Source organism: Meriones unguiculatus, chromosome 7, assembly GCF_030254825.1.
Source record: "Meriones unguiculatus strain TT.TT164.6M chromosome 7, Bangor_MerUng_6.1, whole genome shotgun sequence".
Lineage (NCBI taxonomy): Eukaryota > Metazoa > Chordata > Mammalia > Rodentia > Muridae > Meriones > Meriones unguiculatus.
Genome location: NC_083355.1, coordinates 2013284 through 2035281, shown reverse-complemented (window position 1 = coordinate 2035281; position 21998 = coordinate 2013284). Strand labels below are relative to the sequence as shown.

The following is a 21998-nucleotide window of genomic DNA, read 5'->3' as shown; positions in this document are numbered from 1 at the left end:
CCATTCAGGTAGATTGGCTGCTCCAGTAAGCCCCAGGGAGCCTCCTGTGTGTGCCTCCTTGTACTGATGTTAGGGGCGTGTGCTACTATGCCCAGCTTTTTGATGTGACCTAGAGGACTGGACTCAGGTCTTCATGTTCAGTGGTGAACATTCTCCTGTCTAGGCCATCTCATTGCCTGCCCCTTTCACTTTTTGAGACAGGGTCTCACTTAGTTGTCTAGGCTGCCCTCAAAGTTTAGAGCCTAGGGAGGCCTTGAACATAGGGTCTCCCTGCCTCAGTCTCTCGAATGCCTGGGTGCTGTCATCCTGTGCCGTCAGGTCTTTCTTTTTTTGTTTGTGATTGTCGTAAGTACTTCCCTGAAGGTCCTCATAGTGTCCCTTCCTGCTTGTCTTCTGTTGAGTGCACTTAGCCTTCATTTTGTACCGGAGTTGTGTACCTGAGCTGATAGGCTCTCCTCCTCATTGTGTGGCTTGTATAGGCAGAGCTAGAGTTGGCCCACTCAGCTACCTGCCATCCTGCTTCCTCCCTCAGGATAGATGAGAGACAGGGCCAGTGGACCAAGAGGTAAGACATCATGAGTCTCAGCTCTGAACTTTCAGAGCTGAGCTGGTGTGTACATGTGCCCTGTAGTGGGTGGATTTTTTTTGTCTCACAATGAGGGTGGAGACTGTAGCAGGGACAGCAGTCTCATTGGTGGAGATTTGAGGGATGAGTGGTGAGCCCAAGGCTTTAATTTCTGCTAAATGGCACATGCAGGAAGCTGGTCACCTCCTTGATGCTTCCCAGAAGATGGAAGAATGCAGGAACACTGTGAGTGCCAAGCCTGTGGGGATGCCAGAGATTCGGCCCTGAGGCCCGTGGTCCACACAAGGCCCTACTGAGGTCAGACCGCATCTAAAGCATGTTTTGTGTGTATGTGTTGGGGGACACTGGGTGGCTTTCTGGCCTAACCACCCCCACCCAGACCACTGGGCATGCCTTGTAGGCCACATCTGTAGGTCATGGACACAGCTCAGAACTCTGAGTAACCATGTTAGTGAAAAGAAGTGTAATTAACTTTATTGATAAGTTTAAGTACATCTAACCTACTGTCATTTATGGTGTGAGGCTTGAAGATTGCTTGCTTGATTGATTAGTTGATTGATTTTAAGACAGGGTTTCTCTGTGTACTCCTGGAACTCACTCTGTAGATCAGGCTGGCCTTGAACTCAGGGACCCATCTGCCGCCTCCTGCCTCTGCCTCTGCCTCCTGAGTGCTGGGATTAAGGCATGTATTATCATGCCTGGCTTGAAGGTTTATTTATTTCTGTTTTTCACGTTTGTCTCCATATATGTATGTACACATACGCTTTGTGCCCACAAAGGCCACAAGAGGGAGTCGGCTCCCCTGGAATTGAAATTAACAGATGCTTGTGAGCCACCATGTGGGTGCTGGGAACTGAAGCCAGCTCCTCTGCAAGAACAAGTGCTCTTAACTGTTGAGCTGTCTTTTCAGACCTGGTATGAAATCTTTGAAATTGGAAAGTCTCATTTGGAGCTCAGGCCATCCCTAGTTCCCCTCCAGACTGGCCAGGCCTTGTGTCTACCTCTCTGGCACGGCCAGGTAGCTGGGCTGCTGGCTTTGGGCTGCCTGATGTCTGATGAAAGCCACACTCTTCACTGGCCATGTGATGGAGTACCCCTTCGGTGCTTGGGCAGGACACAGATGGAAAGACCAGTGTCCATAGGCTGCAGAAGTGGAGAGACAGGGACCCTGGGGCATTGGAGTGCTGTCCACACCTCCTGCTATGAGTCAGGATCTACACACGTCCGGAGGCCCTGCAGTTTTCCACACAGCCCACATGGCTGTGGTCAGTCGGGCCAGTCCAGCAGGCCACATCAGGCAAGTGGCCACCAGGAAGTGTTGAGTAAGACAGAGATGAGATGGGTTGTGAGGAACTGGGAGGACACGAAGTGATTGTGTGCTGTGGGACACCCCAGGATTCCAGCAGGTTTCAGTCTGCCTGTCTGTGCCCCCAGGCTGCTCTCTGAAGTCTGTTTGGAAACAGTGTGGGTTGGTTGGTTTGTTCTTTCTTTTTTTTCTGTCTTTTTTCTCCCTTCCCTCCCTCCCTCCCTCCCTCCCTCCCTCCCTCCCTCCCTCCCTCCCTTCCTTCCTTCCTTCCTTCCTTCCCTCTCTGCCTCCCTCCCTCTCCGCCTCCCTCCCTCTCTGCCTCCCTTCCTTCCTTCTTGTAAATGTCAAGTTTCATGAACTCATTGCAGAGGGGCCTTGCCCTCAGAGATGCCAGCTGTGCTTGCTGGACATTCCCAAGACCCTACTGGCTCCATCTGTCCTGTCCTGTCCCGTCCTCAGGTGTGCTCCTTTCTTGACTGGGTTCTCTTCCTCTGTGCCTGGCTCTGTGTCCCACCCTGGTCTTACTATGTGGCCTAAGCCCTTTCCCTGCCATGCCTAACTCTCAGACTGGCTAGCTGAAGCTCTCAGGAGAAGTGGATGATTCTTGGGGTTCATAGGGTATTATAGGCTGTAAAGAAGACTGTGGGTGAGGATAGCACTGCTCTGAGGTCAAGCCTGTGGCTGTCTTCAAGGTAGGTTACCAGCTCAGCTCCTGGCTGTCACCATCTGGGTTGGCCCAAAGCCTCTTTCCTTGACTTGTGTGGGCTCAGTTGTCTGGGCCTCCTTGTGCCCTCTAGACAGAACACGGGTATGTGGGACTCCACTGTCCCTTAGCAGTGGCCATGGCTCCCAGTGCTCTCAGGACATGGCTTCCCCTCAGAGGGCACCTAAACCAGGAGAAGCCAAACTGCCTGCAACCACATATGTGTTTTCTGCTGGCTGTACCTGTTGATGTCATTCTTGTGTGGGAACATAGTGGTGCCCAGCTTTTCCTGGCAGCCCTCAGTTAGTCAGGCCTGAATGGGTGACGTGTCCACAGGCTTGTCTCAGCACACAGTGCCCAGACTGTCCCCCCGAAGGGATGATGTGCTTTGTGGTGAGGGGCATGCATCTGAAGCAGCAGTGACATCTGTGTCCTGCTCAGCCACACCGACTCCCACCAGGGAAGGCTTGCTGGCCCTGGAGACCTGGCTAGATACCGCCAACCTGTTCCTGTGCCTTGGAGCATCCCTCAGGAGGGTGAGTGGCCTCCAGGGAAGGTCAGTTACCATGTGGCCTGTGATTTCTCCTTCTGGAGCTCATCCTGTGGCTCAGGCTAGCCTGGGGGCAAGGAGTAGGCCCTGTGGAGTCTGTGTGGGGTGATGGTGGCCACTGGAGCGTGAGGGGTGTCTCCAGTCCATCAGCAGGACTGGCAGTTCTGCTTGCAGGGGTGGCAGATCTGGAAGCTATTTTGGCTGCCCCTTCCTGGGCCTGTGGCCACATGGCATATTTGCACCCTGCTCCTCTCAGATGCTGTGTGAGGGAATTGATCCTCCTGCTGCTTGCTCTGGAGAAGCACATGACAGCTCGCCACTGTCTGATTATTTGCCACTGGGCTCTGTCCCTCTTTGTGACTTGTGCTACGATGCCCCAGGCAGGAGCTCCTAGCAGGGGTGCTGTATTGGCTGTGCCAGGCAGCGTGGCCTCCTTGTAGGGGGGTGTTGCATGTGTGCTGTGGGAGGCAAAGCCTCCAGTGTTCTTGTCAGTGTTCCTTCCCAGCCTGGATCCTTGTTCTCTCTTGCGCCAGCAAGGGTAGCTCCAGTCCACAGTGGCACAGGACTTATGTGAACTGCACTCTGTGGCTCTGTGTGGCTTTGCGTGGAGGGACAGCAGCTGTGGACCTCACAGGTCCCACTGAGCCAGGAGCCTGTCTTAAGGGTGGGCTTTGTGGTCTCTTTAAGCCCAGTTGTCTTGCTGTGCTGACAAGGCCTCTGAAGACAGGTCAAGCTGGAGTTCTGGGTCCTGTCAGGAAAGGCTGTACTCCAGCAGTGGGGACACACAAGGGCAAAGACAGCAGAGCACCAAAGGAAATGCTCCCCTACCCCTGTGGAGGTCTGGAGGTGGACTTGGGCATAAGTGTTCACCAACTTTTCCACTATCATTTCACCAGTGCCAGGCTCACTCCTGTGGACCCTGACCCAGGGGACCTGTGTTTGGCATATGTGTGCCCCAAAGGTCCTTTGAGTGCTTGGGCTTGACCATGGTGGGAGTTTCCAAATACTCTCTTGAGGAGGCAGGCCTGGTGTGTCTCATGTCTAGACGATCCTCGCATATGGGCGTCAGCTCTCCCTGGCTTGCCCAAGCCCAACACTTACCTAATCCTTGCATCCTGACTCCCGGTTACCAGCTTGGGCCCTGGCCTGACTGTGCCCCTTTTTCTGGGCCGTAATGGCTATGAGGCCTGACTGGGTCTTCTCCATTGCAGAGCCCTTGCCCTTGGGCCCAACTCTTCCTCTTTTCTTTGGAGAACAGCTGACCTCAGCGTGTTTTCACTAAAATCTGAGATGGGGTCTCTGAGTTAGGCAATGTAGGAACTAACTTCCACTCAGTCTCTGTGGGCACTAGCAGAGGAAAGGCTTCAGGGCTAGCCGGTCATCTGGCTCCCAGCAGTTACCTCGTTAGACAGCAGTAGGTAGGCTGCTGTGTGTGTGTGTTGGTGTGTTGGGGGGGGTGTCACTGTGTGACTTAGCATGCTTGGCTCTACCAGCGTTGGAGACAGGAGAAAGGGCCCAAATGCTTATCCCACAGGGACATTGTTGGAAAGGTGGTGAGAAAGATGGAGAGTGGAAGAGTGGAGGCGCCTGCCGTGCTTGGCATCCGTCTCTGGTGCTTCCTGGCCCTTTCCTGCTCTCTGCCTTTGCCCTCAGCTTATCAGTGGAGCTGAGCGCTGTATGGCACTGCCATCCAGGTGGGGAGACCAGCTCTCCTCCTGTCCTGGGTAATCATCATCCTGGAAGCTAACCCTGTGGACATCTGGCTATGCTCCCTAAGAGGGCACAATGCCCACTCTTTGTGTCCAGGCACAAAAGGGACACTCGGGCCCTGTGGTCACGTGGCCAGGACATGGTAGAGTGCTGTCCAGTCCTGGGCATTGAGTCAAGGACACATTGGCAAGCTGTTACGTCAGGCTGCCTCTTGCCTTTTGGGGGATTGCTACCTTCTTTCAGTCCTACTGTCCCCTCTTGGGTCTGGGCTAAGGGAACAGCTTTTGGCAGTGCTTATGGCCCTGAGAACCTAGGCTGCTTGGAGTCTGCTGAGTGGGTCTGTGTCCTGAGCTGGTCTTAGGTGTCAGCTCTTAGAGGCAGTTCCAGAGAAAGGCTAGACCCAGGACTTCCCAGACTGCTTGGAGGTTCAGTGAGGTGATGCTGGCAGTGTGCAGCCGGGGCTCTCGTGCCATGTGGTAGCCTTCTGGCTAGACAGGGTAGGAGGGACCCCTGGCCATGTGCTGAGTGCTGAGGCCCTTCTTGGGGCCCCTTTGGTTGCCTCCTTCTGATGGAGATGGGGCACAGGAGGGAATCAGGAAGGCTGGGGCTGCCCTGCAGAGGACTAAGGCCCTGAGCCTGGATCCTGGCATTTCCATGGTTCTGGGGCCACTGTCCCCTGTGGTGGGCTCCTGATGTTTTCTTTCTTTTCTTTCAGGGAGCGTCTGGAGCAGCTGGCTGAGAGGACCCCTGTCTGTGTGTACATGAGGGATGAGGTAGGTGTTGGCCACCCGACTCCTCCCACGCTTCAGCAGCCCAGCCCACTTTCCAACCTGGAAACTTCACTTGAGTCTTCAAAGCAGAGGCAGGAGCAGCAGCTCCTGAAAGCATTATGTGTTCTGTGGAAAAAAGCGGAACAGCCGGCTCCACTGGAAGCTGACCACGGCCGCCTGGGCTGCTCCTGAAACCTCCCTCAGTGCCCTGTTTGTTTTTTCAGCTTCTCTCAAAGCTGGAGAGTCACAAAAGTGGTTTCATTTTAGTAAATATTTGCTTTGCTCTGTGTTTTGATCTTTTCCAAAACTGAGTGCAGCGTGGTGCAGGCAAAGCTGGCAGTGAGGCCGTGCTGGCCTGCCAGCCCCGCCCGACACCAGGAGGACCCTCCTCGCCCTGGCTCCCCTGACCTCACAGGGGCTTTTTGTTTCTTCCCTGGCCCAGTGCCTCTTCCTGGCTGAGGCAGAGGCATGCTGTTTCTGCGGGTCCCCAGGAAGGCCCTGGGGTGGGACAGGACTTTCTCTATTACCCCTACTTGAGATTCCTCAGCCCAAGGCTGTGTGGGCACAGGGACTGTGCGGGAATGTAGGAGCCTGCTGATCACACTCTTCCTGCAAAGAGATGAAGCACAGGACCCCAGGCAACCCGGCCTGGGCATCCTGCTTGGCCACATACTCTGGGTCTCGTGCTGTGTACGAATGTCTGCCCTTTTGGGTGGCTCCTAAAGGGCCAGCCTTGGTTCCGTGGGTGTGGCCAGTCTTGCCGGAGCCCTCCCTGCCCTGAACTGAGTTGTCAGAAGTGACCTGGGAGACCTACGAGAACCGGGAAGTTTCTGAAGCAGCCGAGGCTGGAGGTGGTAGAGTAGCTGTGTGGCCAGTCAGATGGTGTGCCGAGAGGGCCCTGTCACCCTGGCCAGGCCAGAAGAGCCCGTGAGACCACGCGTTCTGACTTGGGGGCTCTGACAGCTCAAAGAGTTTTGAAGAGTGGGTGCCACCATCTTATCTTTAGTGTAGCAGACAGAGTGGACCCCTCTCTGGGGCCTGTAGACACCTGCGTGGTGCTGAGGAGAGCCTGACGCAGGGACCTGTCTGTCTGGACCCACTGGGGGCAGGCTGCCTGCTGCCTCTTGCCCATTGTTACAGAGGGCCATGAGGCTGGCTGGCGTGTGGTGGCCTGGAGCTTTGGCGAGTCTAAGAATGTAAAGAGGTTCGGGTCCTGGGGGCCCTCAGTGGAGGTGCTGGCCAGTGTTGGCCCTGGAGTCTGTACCCAGGGAGTTATTGGGAGTATGGGGCCTGCAATCTGCCCTCCTTTTCCCCAAGATGCTGGCCAAGGAGCCATCTGTGAGTCTGAACACAGGATTCTTGGTCTTTGGGCATTCTCACCTAGCCCTTCTTCAGACCCAGAGGCTCAGTACACAACTGAGGAGGCCAGACCAGGTCCGGGGACAGACTAGGTCCGGAGACAGATGCTTAGTGGGTCCTCACTGACTGTAGACCACAGCACAGAACATGGGGACTTTCAGGGACAGCTGAGGAGTGTAGAGAGGGTACCTGGGGGATTTTACCAACCAGGGCTCAGTAGGTGGAAGGAGGATGCAGGCAGGGGCCTCTGTGCTCTTTGTCTCTGCAGGTGACTGGGAAAGCTGCCCTACAGAGCACAACGCTGCAGTCACTGGGCCTAACAGGCGGAAGTGCCACCATCAGGTAGGGGTCAGAGTCTCTAGGCTTGCGGATCTGTTTAGTTAAAGGGGGGCAGTGGCTAGGTATGGTACATGCCTATGATCCCAGCACTTAAGAGGCTGAGGTGGGGGTGGGGGAGGAATATGGAAACGCTGAGAAGAAAATGTGCCTGGAATTGGGAATGTAGGTCCTGCTGCCCCCTTGGTGATTGGTGACTATAGCTGCCTTCAGGGACCACTCCTTCCAGCCATTTCTCATTTCTCCTCTGGAGAAGGGACCCTGATGGAGAGGGAAGGACCATTTCATGGTGTTATACTCACTGTTTTGCTCCCCCCAGGTTTGTCATAAAGCAGTGTGACAACACAGGCAAACAGGAGCCCATCACAGTCAGGAGCAAGGCCCCGGGAAGTCCAACCTCCTCCATGTCAGCTGACCAGACATCCAGCAGCCCCTTGCTTCCTTTGAACTCTGGAGAGTTCAGCAGGGGAGACCTGAACCATCAGGGTGATGCAACCACCTCAGGGAGCAGCCTTGGGAATAGCCCAAAGCCAGCAGATGCGCAGGCGAAGCAAAGCACAAAGGAGTCTGCACCTGCCCCATTTGTTCCCTTCTCTGGCGGGGGCCAACGGCTGGGGGGCCCTTCTGCGTCCTTGAGATCTCTGACATCACCTTCAGCCAAGTCATCCAAGCCTTTCTCTGGCTCTGGGGGCCCCTCTAAGCCCAAGAAATCGAAGTCTGGTGAGCAGCCCCAGCAGGAGCCTGAACCGGTAAGGGGTACCCTGAGCCCAGTGACCTGGTGGCTTCAGGCTGTGCTCTGTGGTCTGCACAGGTGGTCCAGGCTGGGAGCGAGGCTTGTCCTCCCTGAGCTTCCCATTGAAGCATGTGGAAATATGATCTGTCCCGATCACCAGCATGTTTGTGCCACCTAGAATGTTCCACGTGGGGTTTTCAGCCCCGGGGTGACAGAAAACAGCAACTACCCACCTTCCGCCTGGTTGGGAGGTTTTGGTAATGTGAAAGTGGTTTTGGGTTGATGGTCTCTGCCAGGCGTCTTGCTGGTCGGCAGGTGTGACGTAGATGGAGCTTGGGTAAGGCAGGAGTGAGTTGTCTAAGGATGGCGGTGAGTTTGCGTCAGGATATCCACAACGTCATGGAAAGCTGAAACAGAGGCGTTGAGCTTGCTGCTAGGGATGACCTTGGCGTGAAGCCTGCTGCCAGCTGCCGGGCATCTGAGGTGGGAGGAAAGAGCAGCCCGTTCTCCTGAGGCTTCAGGACATGGCCCATCTGGTGACCGGCTTGCAGTGACCGGTGCCGTGCTGCTGCGGCCTGTATGGTTGGCTCTCCTGAGGCGGAGCCTGTCACCACGCAGGCCCCTGTGGGTGTGCTCCATGGCAGTCCACATCCATTCGAACACTTTCACAAAGCAGCTTGAGGTTTGTCTTCCCGTTTTTGTTTTTTTGAGACAGGGTCTTACTGTGTAGTCCGGCTGGCCTTGAACACGCAGGGATCTTTCCGATTCTTGGCGCTGAGCTGGAATTAAAGGTGTGCAGCAGCAGCCTGGCATAGCTTTGTCTTGATTGTGGTTCAGTCTTTGAGCTGTGCCTGCTGCTGCCATGTTGACCCCATTTGTCTCTGATTCTCATCATTCTAGCATCCGGGAATGACGTATTCCTGCCACCACTCAAGAAATGGAAGGCACTTTTATTTTGGATCACTCTTTGTGGGAAGTTGATGGGGTGAGGGTGTGGCCTTGTGAGCGCCTTGCCCCAAGCTGTGGTGGCACTCCTCCAGGGGCTGGGGCTGGAGGTCTCTGTCATGTCAGTGTCTAGTTCCCTTCCCCCCCGAACTGCCTGTTAGCCCTAGCCATCAGGAGGACATGGTGTGGACCACTGTTGCAGCTCAGCTCTTCATGAGCTTGTTCCTGGGCCCAGCCAAGCAGGACTTCATTCAGCAGGACCTATGTGGTTTCTGGCCCAGGGCTGGAGAGGGTCTTTCTCTGGCCAGCACATTGCCTGAAGTTAGCTCTGAACGAGGCTACAAGGTGACCATGGCCTGGAGCCTTGTGGCTGGCACCTTAAAGGGAAGATGATTATTTATTTTTCTTAAAAATTTAAAAATTATTATTATTATTATTATTATTATTAAAGATAAGGTTTCACTAGCAGCCCTGGCTAGTATGGAATTTGCTGTGTAGATCCTGCCAGCCACTTCACTCATGGAGACCTCCCTGTGTCTGCCTCCTGACAACTGGGATTAATGCTGTGTGACACAAGTGACTGTTTTAATGTTTTCGTGTGTGTACATGTATGTATGCATGTTTTGCAAGTGTGTAGGCACAAGTGTACACGATGTGGGTGTGGGTGTGTATGCACATGTGCACACAGGCATGTGGAAACCTGAGGTTGAGGTCCAGAGTCCTCCTTGATCAACTCTTCACCACACTCCTTGAGGCAGGGTCTCTCAGGCAAACCCACAGCTCACCCTTGTGACTAATCTTGTGACTAGATTGCTCTGGGATCCCCTGTTGTTGCCTTTGGAGGCTGTCATGCGCACCTGTCTCCCCCCCACACACACACACCAAGACAGGGTCTCTCTATGTAGCCTTGGCTGTCCTGGAACACGCTCTGTAGACCAGGCTGGCCCTGAACTCATAGAGATCTGCCTGCCTCTCCTCCTGAGTGCTGGATTAAAGGCATGTGCCACCACCACCTGCTTCACATCTGTGTTCTGGGGACCTGAGATCCCCTCCTCATGGCTGTTTAGTAAGTGTCAAAACCACTGAGGCATCTCCTTGAGATAGGACATTGAGAATGCTGCCAGGATGACCTTGAACTTGTAACTCTCCTATCTCATCCATTCAGGTGCCACCAGGCCTGGCTTAGAGACAGGTGTTTTTTATTCAACACAAGTTTTCTGCCTGGGATATCACTGGCAGGGCAGCTTCCTGGTCCTCAGACCCAGAGCCTGGAGCCAGTCTGATGCTCAGGCTGTCACTTGTTTCACTCTAAGGTGATTTGGGCAGACACAGTGTCCCCGAGTCTCACCTCTCCTGAGTGCCCTGCTCGTACCTGTGCTCACATTCCCGTGGTGGGGAGGCGCTGAGGCTGCTGTTACTAGTGTTTGCAGACAGGGTGTCCCATCAAGGGCTGTAGGAGGACAGGCCGACAGAGACAGCCCCCTGTCCTGGCCCGTGGCTTACATTCAGATTTCCTGCAGCTTTGGATACAGAAACCATCGCAGAGGCTTGCCAGGGGGGAGGGAGCCTCCTGGGCCGTTCCGGAGCCTCGTGTGCCTCCTGCGCCTCACCTCTCCACCCCTCTCTCCCCTCGGATGGGCCTCCCTCAGCAGCTCTGTGCTTTCAGAGCAGATCTCCAGCCCCGGCTTTACCCCGCTCACGCTGAGATCTAACCCTCATGCTTACCTGCCCCTTGCCCAGCACACTTTCAGATCCCAGCATTGCTGTGCTTGCGGACATGCTTCCCACCAGCCTGCCGTCTCTTAGCTCCTCAGTGCCCTGGGCTGTTGCTGCATCTAATGGTTGCCGGGGAGATGAGTGTAGTGTGTGCGTGCGTGCTCACGTGTGCTCACAGAGGCCAGAAGAGGGCATTGGATCCTCTGGAGCTGGTGGTGTGGCAGTTGTAAGCCGCTCTATATGGGTGCTGGGAATCCAACCTGGGTCGTATGCGTGATCAGTGAGCACCGCTGAGTGCTTAGAGCTGTCTTTCCTGACACTTTGTTGTTGCTGCTTGTGGTTGACACACCCCTCCTGAGTTCTTGGCACTTGAGCTTTGCCTTGGTACCGTGGCTGTCCTTCAGCCACTGTTGAGTTCCCGAGTGCCGGGTTGTCAGGTGAGTGTGCACCTGTGGGGCCTTTGTTCCTCATCTGTCTGCTTTCAGTTACCAGGTGATGCCTCCTGGCGTTGGTTTCCTTTGACTTTTGTGTTATTATTTTCTGAGACGGGGTTTCTCTGTGTAGCCCTGGCTGTCTTGAACTGGCTCTATAGACCAGGCTGGTCTCGACCTCACAGTGATCTGCCTGCCTCTGCCTCCCAGAGCGCTGGGATCACAGGTGTGCACCCCCACTGTGTATTAATTTTTGTTCTGTGTGCAGAGTATGAGCTGGAAGTCACTGGCTGTCCCCTGTGTTTGGTCGTAGCCAGTTTTGCCGCACTGTCTTTGTCTCACTCTGTCCTTGGGGCCTCCAGTCTGTACGGCTGGGCCCTCAGCTGCTGGCTCCAGCTGAGGCTCCGCTGGGAATGGTGCCTGCAAGGTCTCTCCTTGTCTCTCTGTGCTGAAGTGGCCCGTCTCTTCAAGGACTTCACCCTTCCACATAGTTTTTAGGATGCTAGCCAAGGTCCCGAGAACGTGCCGTTGGACACGGCGTGAAGCTATGCAGAGTGTGCGCTTACTGTGAGGAGACTTCGTCTTCACATTGAGTCAGCTCGGCTGTGGTCGTCACATTTCCTCCTGTGTGGTTCTTGTGTCCTTTAACGTAGGACGTGAACACTTGAGGTTACTTTTGTGTTGTGAGGAGCAGTGTCAGGGTTCCTGCTGTCACGGATGGCCCTGTATTAGCTCCCGGAAGTCTGCTCCCATGTTTGTTGGGGTCTCTGTGACAGTCCTGAGCTTGTTTTCTCAGTGTCAGACCCGTCTTGTCTCTGAGTCTCTCGTGTCCCTTGAGTCATGGCAGTCCTGGTGAAGGCATTGCCCTGACCTTGGAGCGTTCTGTAGCTTCGCTGTAAACAGTTGTTAGCAAACTAAGGGCTTTCCCCTGATTTTTCTGCAGTTTTTCTCTGCAGATGTAAGTCTGCAGGCAGCCCTTTCTGCACTGATGGGTCTGTGAGCGCTGGCAGCCCTCACGTTTGAGATTTTGGGTAAATTTGGGTCAAGCCATTCTTGCTGTCATGCCAGTTTCTAGAGATGTGCCTCATAAGTTTAGGTTAACTGACAGTTTACTCCTGACCTTTGCATGTGTGGTTGTGGGAGAGACAGGCTGGCAGGGCGAACTTCCACCCCCCCTCCCCCGCCCCTTTCCTTTTCTGTTCTTTCTCATTCTTTGTCCACCCTGGGAATCAAGAAAGTGTTCAATGTTAGCGCATGGCTGACCCCGCCCGTGTGCCCTGCTGTTGTGTGATGTTTCCTGGGATGACGTGTGGAGCAGGTATTCACCCATCTGTGACCCTGAACAAAGGAGCGAGGCCTTCCACCCCGGGCAAGGCATGGGGGAGAGCAGCTGTGGCCCAGAAAGGTTTTACCCCAGCGTGGCTAAGGGCCTGATAAAAGTTGCCTCAGTGAGTTCCGTCTTCCTTAACGTTCCCCCTTCTGTATGCGAGTGCCTCGGGAGACTCCAAGGCCAAGTGCAGTTGCGTATCAGGCCCAGGCATCACTGCTCATCTTACGCCGTGACTCCTGGACCAAGTCTCTGCTCCAATGGCCTCTGGTTGTGTCACATCAGGAGCCAACAGTTACTCCCTGTCTCTTCAGAGTCTTGGAAGGTCTGTGCCGGCCCAGGCCAGCAGGGTAGTCTGTTCTCAAGGCTTGTGCACATCACCTGTGTCATGTGCTCCTGAGCACACCTGTGTGGCATCATGGCCTGGCCTTTTCAGGCCCTATCTCTGGAGGGCTCCCTGACCCTGTGTCTGACTTGTTCTGGCTGTTCCTGCCTTGTTCTCTGTTTGCTTGCAGCCTCTCGTGAGGCTGTTTAGGCATCAGCTTCCTCAGCATCCTTTGTAGGATGAAATGGTCAAGGCACCTGTGGACTTTGGAGGAGCTAGATGAGGCCGTGGACAGCCCTAGTACAGGCTGGAGACCAGAAGAGTCCAGTGTTGGACAGGGGCAGGAAGTGATAGCACCTAGTTGGCCTGAGGCCGAGCCAGCGTGCCTGCCAGCGTAGGCAGGCCTAGCTGTAGTACCTGCCTTCCTTTCCTGAATCTCCTGCTGCTGCTGGGATTCTGACAGGGTCCCCTTGTAACTTTTGTAAGGGTGACTGACTTTTAACTTTCCCACTCCCTGGAAAGTACCCCATCCAAGGTGTGCCTTTTTCGGGGAATTTGTCTGTATGGCTAATACTCGCTTCCCACCTTGCTTCCTGTGTGTGCTGCCAGGGACCAGTGCATATTGAGGAAAGGCCTCCCCACATCCTGCTTGGCCCGGGTCTCACCAGTGTAGCTTAGTACCGTGGGAGCTGCGTGTGCTTCCCGCACCCGCTTGGCCCGGGTCTCACCGCTTAGTGCTTGTGTCCAGTACTGTGGGAGCTGGGGTAAGCACGGTGCTCAGCCCTGGTCATCATGCAGAGGGACCCTGCTTCCTGTTGGGGTCCCACATCTAGTGGCTCTGAGGACAGTTCATGACTTCAGGGTGTAATGGTGTGTATTAGAACACATGGCAAGGTTCTTTGACCCCACTGCTGAGGGGCTGACGCTGTTGGTCAGAGACATGCCTTGGGCGGCCAGTGGCCGTCTGGTTAGCTTGAATCCTGACACTTGTGCCTGTGGTTCTCACTCCTGCCCGGCCTCCACACCTGAGGGGATGGGTGTTCACTCTTGTCTGCCTCTTCAGTGCCTTGCTTATTTGTTTGCTCATGGCCCTGAACCCCAAAACTGGCTTTGTAGAGTAATTCGTCCTGGAGTGGTGGCACCTGTCATTTTGGAAACCTTGCAGATCTGCCTAGTACGAAGTTCCTGGGTCCAGAGTCAGCCTGAAAACCGATCCATGTGGTTCGGACTGGCTGGTGGCAGCGCCTTGGTCGCCTCTGTTGAAGGGGCATCTGTCTTTCTCCACCCTAAGGTGCCCGTCCTCAGTTTCTGGCTCCAGCTTGAGCCCGTTTGCTGTGCAGCGGGTGAGCGGGTGAGCGGGTGCAGCAGTCCAGAGCAGTCAGTCTGGTGAGGCAGGCAGTCACTGTCCCTGCATCAGGGTCCCAGCACAGCGCAGGGCCCCCGCCAGCGGGGCTGCTCCCTGGAGGGTGTGTGCTCTGCCGCGCTCCTCCAGCCTTTGATCTGCGAGCCTGGGCAGCTGATTGATTGTGGGGCTCCCTCCTCCCCCTTGCCTTGCGCTTCTTGTCACCAACAGCCCCACACCCAGAGGGCTGGCCGGCCACATGCGTCTGCTTTGTGTCCCTACTCAGTCTTGGGGGGGGAGGGGGACGGGAACAAAACAGAACTTTTTTGGGGAACTTCAAAGGTACACTTTAGTAATCAAAAAGAGTTTCCAAGTTTCCCATTAATGTTTTGCCTGTGTGTGGTTTTTGGATTTAAATAAAGACTCAGAAGAAAGAGACAGGATAAAATACAGGCAGGTCCTCGCTGAGGCCCGGGATGGTTCACAGAGCCTGGCGGTTCCTGCCTTTGATGTCAGACATTAATTATTAGAAGGTAGTTTTACTGGCGATCAGAACCGGGCTCTGGGAGAGGCTGGGGCTGCCCGGCGCCCCCTGGCCATGTCCTTTGAAGTCCCTCCACAGCCCAGGAGGCCGCCGATCACAGCACATCCACACCCCCATGCCTGCGGCCTCCCCAGCAGCTGGCACAGGGGCCAACCCTGATCAAAGGCCCTGGATCCTCCTGGGCAGGACTGGCTTGTCCCTGGCCTGCCTGCCCCTTCAGGGGGGTGATTTTCTTCACGTCTGCCCCACATGCCCTGCTCACACAGTCTGGCCTCCACCCTCGGTACCCTGGGCTGGGGCTGGAAGAGATCTGCAGTAGGGTTTGGGAAGTATGAGGTGATGGTTGTGCCAAACATAATGAGAGAACCCACCGGGATCCATGAATGTCGGCAGGGCAGGGTAGCAGGTGTCTGCATGGTTGGAGTCCCGTGTCCAGGAATGGGGACTCTGTCTTTGCTGTCCTCTGGCCTAGGGTCTCCTGCCTCTGTCATCTCTGCGGGCTGGCTGTGCGCTTGCTGTGCCTGGGTGTTTATGAAGAGTGCTCGGGCTCTGAGCACCAGGCTCACTTCTTTTGAGAGCTGCAGGCCACACCTTCAGTGGAAAGTCCACTGAGGCTCTGCAGTGGCCAACTGAGCGGCTGGGGTTTTAAAAGATTTTATTTGTATTTATTTGTCTGCCTGTTTTGGAACCAGGGTCTTACTTTGTATCCTTAGCTGGCCTGGAACTTGCTGCATAGACCATGCTAGTCTCAATGCCCTGTGATTTAGCTGTCTCTGCCCGCTGAGTGCTGGAGTTAATGATGAGCATGTGCCATCATGCTCAGTTCATTTTATTTTCAATAACGCGCATGTCTGTGTGTGGTTATATGTCCATGGCTGCAGTACCCACACATACCAGAAGAGGGTGTTGGTCCTGGAGCTGGAGTTCCAGGTAGCTGTGAGCCCCCCACGCAGTGTGAGTTCGGGATCTGAACTGCAGCTTTCTGCAGTACGTGCTCTTCACGGCTGAGCTAGCCCTCCTCGTTCCTGTCCGGGTGCTTCTGCAGGTGCTTGTGCTTCACTGAGTGACTCCGGGGCCCGCTGCTCACTGGACAGGCATGGTAGAGAATGGTCTGGCAAGCAAGGACCCTGTTCCACCTAACCTGGCTCCAGTCTGCCTTCTGTTGAGTGTTCCAGTGTTTGACCCCATCTTGGATGTTTATCTTTTGTTGCTGTTTTGATTTTTTTTTAGACAAGATTTTATTTAGCCTGAGCTGGCCTGGACCTCACTATGTAGATCAGGCTAGCCTTGAACTCGTAGAGGTCCTTCTGCCGTTGCCTCTGTCTCCTGAGTACTGGAATCATAGAATCTCACCACCAATCCCAGCATGGAGATCGCTCTTTCCTGATCCCCCAGGAGTAGGGGCCAGGCTAGGCCAGGCCGAGCCATGGTCTACCGTCACTGACCTAGCCATGGCCTACCTTCACTGACCTAGCCATGGCCTACTTTCACTGATCTAGCCATCACTTTGGAAGGTAATAAACACCTGTGAGGCTGGACAAAACAGCTCCAAATGCTCAGGTGTCACTGCTGTGGCTGAGGGTTTACAACTGTGTCACCCGTCCATCCATCCATCCATCCATCCATCCATCCATCCATCCATCTATCCATCCACCTATCCACCTCAAAGTAGGGGTTCTCTGTATAGCTCTGGCTGTCCTGGAACTCACCAGGCTGGCCTCAAACTCAAGAGCTTCACCTGCCTCTGCCTCCCGAGTGCTGGGATTAAAGGTGTGCACTGCCACGCCCGGCTGTGCTTTCTTCTTTTAAAAACAGCTTTGGTCATTTCTTTGACATGGAAGTAATTCATACCCACAGCAGAGAAGCTGAACAGCTCCAGGAGAATGCAAGCCTGCCTCGGTGCCATCTGTCCACTTGCTGGGCGGTCATCCCGGAGGTGGTGGTAAGAGCGCACACCTCTGTGCCGCCCCCAAGCCCAAGTTGGTCTGGCCCCTTCCTCTGGCACAGCTGTCTCCGGCTGTGCCGTCCAGGGCCTTTGATGGTGTCCATGTGCTCAGGCACCTCCCTCCCAAGGGTGGCTGAGCCCTGTGAGTAACTTGGAGGTTTGGCCTGCATCCCTCTTGAAGTGATTCATTTAAGCTCAAAGCCTCAAGGGGAAACGCTTCGCATTCCCTCTTCCCAAAGCCATTGTCAGTGCCGGCTGGCTGAGGAAAAGCAAGCAAAGGGGGGCAGGTCCATGGAAAAGCTGAAAAATCGGAGATTGAGGTCACCTCTAAATAGTGTTCACATTTTTTCTTCATCTGTCATCATGTCCTGGAAAATCACTGTCCAAAAAGGAAACCTCGGCAGGCCTATTTCTGATATGAGTAGGGTGTCCTGTGGCCACCAGACCCTGCCATGGCTGGCCAGGCCAGGGTCCATTGAGCCCTCTTCCCAAAGGCTCTGTGCTCGGCGTGGTCCCTTGCTCCCTGCTTCCCGCCGACCCTGGGATGGCTCCAGGGGACATTGTGCACACTGGCACCCACCTGCCTCATAGGGCTCTCTCCTGTGTGCATCCTGCGTCCTGGCTCTCAGGTGCTCGGGGCCAGGTGTGGTGGAGTTTGTGGATGTGGGATTTGGGAGACTACTGCCTTCTGCCTTGCTCCGCTCTTCTGGCTTTTTCCTGCCCACCTTTGCCTCCTTTCTGGTCAGTGTGCAAGACCCTCACTGCCAGCCGAGACTCAGGCTCTGTTGTGTCCTAGCTTCCCTGGAGCCAAAGCCTCCTGTGTGGGCTTTACGGGGTCTTTCATCCCAGTGTTAGACCCTCAGAGCCCCACAGACAGGGAGGCCACCACCCTCTGTGTACACTTGCAAGCCAGCTGTGCCTCGATTTCTTCACCAGTCGCATAGCAACCATGACATGCCCTGACCCTATAGGTTTATTTTGAGGACTTGGGCCAACATGCACGGTCCTCCTGGGGAAAGGCTCTTGGCGAGGCCCTTCACACTGGGCCCCTTGTCCCTTCGCTGGCTGTCCTTGGGAGCCTTCTGCCCAGCCTTCTCGCTGTGATTACCAGGAGCCCTCTGGCTCCCCAGCTCAGCCCAAGGAACACAGCCTTTGTATCCTCCCCACAACACCGGTTTCTAGGATATCATCTTGGGTTTTAACACCGAATTAGCTGGGAGAGTGGCAGGACAGCCCCGTTTTTCTCCTTCAGGCCCCAGCGATGCTCCGCTTGCCTCACTGGCCTTGCCGGGCTTGACTGTCCTTCCCAGCTGTCCTGTGTGCCTTTCTCCTTCCTTCTCATCTCCAAACTTGAATTCTCTGTCCCAGAACCTCTCTATAAACACTAGTGGAATGCTGTGAGGATGGCGCATGGGAGCCGGGCACTTGCAGAACAAGCCGAGTAAACAGGGTCAGGCTTGGCTGGGGGACAGCTGTGTGGCCTCCACACTGGTGGCTGCCCCGCTGCAGCCACTCCTTGCCCAGCGGCTCTGGCAGGGAGGCTCTTGGGAGGATTGTGGGGTTGATGGAGTTTCTTCACTCTTGAGTGCCCTGGCTTCGCCTGCTGCCACTGTTGGCAGCATGATGCTTCCTACAGGCTAGCGGTAGACCTTGTGAGGGATCAGGAAGACCATGGAGCCTTAGACTCTTCATCTTAGTGTTCCCGGGTTGCGGCAGAGCTGTCCTGAGTAGGCTCTTTGTCCTTCTGGTCCCTGGGCTCCCTGGGGCTTGTGGCAGATCATTTTCCTGAGTAAAGCAGGGATCAGAAGGGTCCAAAACAATGAAAGATGCCAGTTTTATCTTTCTGATTAAATTCAGCAGCCCCTGGGCAGTGCGGGCTGGTGTCCCTGCTGCCCCCAGGCTGCTCCTAAGGACGGTCCAGAACTGGCAGCAAGAGAGCCTGCCCCAAGCTGCTCCCATCTTTGAGCCTGCGTCTAAGTTTGCCTTCAGGTCCCAGATTACCAACACCCAGCCCAGACCAGCTGTCCATGGACGCTGTTGCTCACAGCTCAGGCTGTGCCTGCAGGCCGCCCTCCCCCTGGATCCCTAGTGGGCTCTTATCCCTGCGGGAACACGGGCACTGTGGCCACGGGGCCCGCCTGGCGCCTGGCATGGTGTTATGAAGGCCTCTGGAGCAGGCTGCCTGCAGTGGCTGCAGTGGCTGCAGTGGCTGTGGCTCTGAAAGAGCTGCCCCCTGGGCCCATGGTTAGCCACCTGAGGGCCCCTGCCCAGGCCTCAGCCAGCCGTTCCTAGCCATGGAACCCGAGGTCAGATGGGCTCCCTGGGTAGAGCAAGATGACAGTTTAGTAGATTGTAGGGTATAGTGTCCATGGACAGTAGCTAATGAGGGCACTTCCCAGGAGGCATCTGGAACAGACATGTGTCCAAGTATACCCGGTGTGGACATACTGAGGGTGAGTATTGGTCCTGGCTAGGGCCAGCCTCTTTGGGCCTGAAGTCGTCTTTGGAATGGCGGTGCTACGGCCCAGCCCTGGCTTGTGAGAGGCTGCTGGAGAGCAGGAAGGGGGACCTTGTCTTCAGAGCCAGACGACCTGCCCGCAGGGTGTGCGCAGTTCAGGGCCCAACATGGGCTCTCGCAGCCCCGCTGGCACCTTGGCCAGGGCTGGCCCCGTGGAATAGCCCCAGCATGGAGGTCGCATCCCACTCTCCTGGGCACCGTAAGCAGACTGGGCCCGCCTTGTAATTTTCACTGCCATTGATGCCAATTAGGACTGACGCTGTCCCTTCCTCTGTCCCTGGGTGGGCAGAGGAAAGGCCAGCTTGCTCCCCAGGGAGGGAGAGGTGGAGTCGGCCTGGCTTGGGGCTGTGGCCGAGAGAGGGCAGAAGGGGCAGCTGGCTGGGGTTTTTGCCAACACTCTAATTTGGTGGCTTCCACTGTTCCTCCTTCTTGGAACCCCTGACGTGGCCTCCAACAGGGGTTGGAGCTCCCCAAGTTGGTTTCTTGATGCTGAGGTTCTTCCATTGAAACAAGGAGTATGTTAGGATACTTCCTGGCTGCTCTGAAGTCTCGTTCCCGTGGGCAGCACTGATGTCCACTGAGGGCTGAGCATCAGGGCTTCTATTTTATCTTTTGTTGTTGTTGGTTTTTGTTTTTGAGACAAGGCTCCTCTGTGTAGCCTTGGCTGTTCTGGGCTCACTCTGTAGACCAGGCTGGCCTCCAACTCACAGAGATCTACCTGCCTCTGCCTCTCTGAGTGCTGGGATTACAGGTGTGTGCTACTACGCCCACTTCCTCAGGGCCCTGCTCTCGCCCTGTGCTGCACAAAGGCTGTGGAATGGTTTCTGGGTGAAGAGTCCCTATGGCTGTTCCAGCCGTGGAGACACCCGCCGGGTCCCTGTGTTTCCCTGTGTTCGCAGCCTGTTGACCGAGACCCCGTGGTGTGCCACCCTGACCTGGAGGACCTGCTGCAGCCCTGGCCAGCGGAGGTGCCTGACGAATTCTTTGAGGTGACCGTGGATGATGTGAGGAGACGCCTGGCCCAGCTCAAGAGTGAGCGGTGGGTGCCCTGGCCCTGTAGTCATCTCCCATGGCTTCCTTCTGTCCCTGGTCCCTTCCTACGCTCTTGGGGCCTTGGAGAGCAAGGGGAAGGCAGTTGCGTTTGGGTTCAGGGTGAGGAGCTTGTCTATTGAGACAGACCTGGCCCTCTTCACCACAGAAAACGCCTGGAAGAAGCCCCCTTAGTGACCAAGGCCTTCAGGGAAGCCCAGATGAAAGAGAAACTGGAGCGCTACCCAAAGGTAAGCAGTGGCTTCCCCAAGTTCCTGTAGGGAGGACACGCCTCACAGGTCCTTCCTTCACGGTGTAGGCAGTCCCAAGCGCACCACACGGAACAGGTACCCCCGGGCTGGGTAGGTATCAGGCCTGTGTACCTGAAGCTCGGACTGATCCTTGGACATTTTATGATGAAAAGGTCCTTTTTCTTCTTGTAGTGCTGAAGAGTGAACTCAGCCTTGCACCTACTGTGCACATGCTCTAACACGCCTGTCCCGTAGCCTAGGATGAAAAACCACCTGTGTGTGTTTTGTTGTAGCTAGTTGGTGGGCTCAGAACTTAGTGTTCTGCCTCCACTGCCTGAGCATTGAGATTCCCATATACACCACCACACCCAGCCAACAGCAGACCCGAAAGCACACACAGGGTGTATTCTGTTAATGTGTTCATTTGTCCATCCGTCCGTCCATCCATCCATCCATCCATCCATCCATCCATCCGTTTGGCAAGGGCTCACACAGTCCAGGCTGGCTTCAAGTTTAGTTTAGAGATAGAAGTGACCCTGAGCTCCTGTCACCAGGTGATGGGAGTGTGCCACCGTGCTAAGCCTGGTGAGCATTTAGAGCACATGTGTCCACACATTTGGGCACCAGACTCCTTTCTCTCGTGGAGCATGGGGAAAACTGGTCCTGGGGTAGCTGACAATTCCTGTAGTGAGAACTGAGCAGAGACCCCCTCCCCTGTGCTGGGCATAACTCTGCCTTCCTTCTGACTGCCCTGCTTGTTCCTGAGCAGGTGGCACTGAGGGTCCTGTTTCCTGACCGTTACATCCTGCAGGGCTTCTTCCGCCCCAGTGAGACAGGTGAGTACCTGCAGTGGCCTGGGGAGGGCCACTGTGCCCCTGTTGGGTTGCAGCAGGACTGCAGTTCCTGCCTTTGGAGCTCCAGGGAGATGGGATGGTTGCAGGCTGCTACCCTCTCCATATGACACTCAAATGGCTCTGAGGCTGCAGCCTGCGTGGACCCAGGCACAGTTCAGGACTTGGGCTCGTTCTCCTAACAGAGGCTCATCCTGTCCCCACAGCTCATGGTCCCAGTGTTGAGCAGGTAAGAAGCCTCTGAGTCACCAGAGCTGGAGTGGACCCTGGTGACAGTGAAGACAGTGAGGCCCGAGTAGTTCTAGAGCTGAGGGGCTTCATACCCTGGCAGGGCTCAGGAGGCGCTGGGGATGCTGTGGGCCTGGCTTGGCATGGCTGTCAGTGGGCAGGCCTCTCATGCATCAGGATGGGGTCCTAGAAGCAGTCTGCACTGTGATTCCAGCCTGGCTCAGCACCGAGGATGGGGGAGTACACTGCTGAGTTCCCACGTCTGCCACCTCGGTGGCCACAAGTCTGCACGGCCAGGGATGGCCTGGCCGGTGTCCTGAAGCCCCAGCAGGACTGTGAGCAGTGAGTGTTGGAAAGGTCATGTCTGCTGATGTGCCCCTTTCTCCACAGTTGGGGACCTGCGAGACTTCGTTAGGAGCCACCTGGGGAACCCCGAGCTCTCCTTTCACCTGTGTAAGTGCCTGTTGCTTGGCCTGCCTTGGCCTCCATCGGG

The 21998-nt window shown here is 55.6% G+C and overlaps 1 protein-coding gene across 5 annotated transcripts in view; it reads left to right on the top strand.

Moving 5' to 3' along the window:
* Aspscr1 (ASPSCR1 tether for SLC2A4, UBX domain containing) overlaps positions 1-21998 on the top strand; it is a 35196-nt gene that overhangs the window by 7725 nt on the left and 5473 nt on the right. For all 5 annotated transcript variants that reach the window (XM_060386237.1, XM_021637478.2, XM_021637479.2 and 2 more), the window contains exons 5-11: positions 5571-5628; positions 7253-7326; positions 7640-8069; positions 20046-20185; positions 20345-20426; positions 21196-21262; positions 21896-21958. In XM_060386237.1, coding sequence (XP_060242220.1) covers positions 5571-5628; positions 7253-7326; positions 7640-8069; positions 20046-20185; positions 20345-20426; positions 21196-21262; positions 21896-21958 — 914 coding nt within the window. The remainder of the gene's footprint in view (positions 1-5570; positions 5629-7252; positions 7327-7639; positions 8070-20045; positions 20186-20344; positions 20427-21195; positions 21263-21895; positions 21959-21998) is intronic.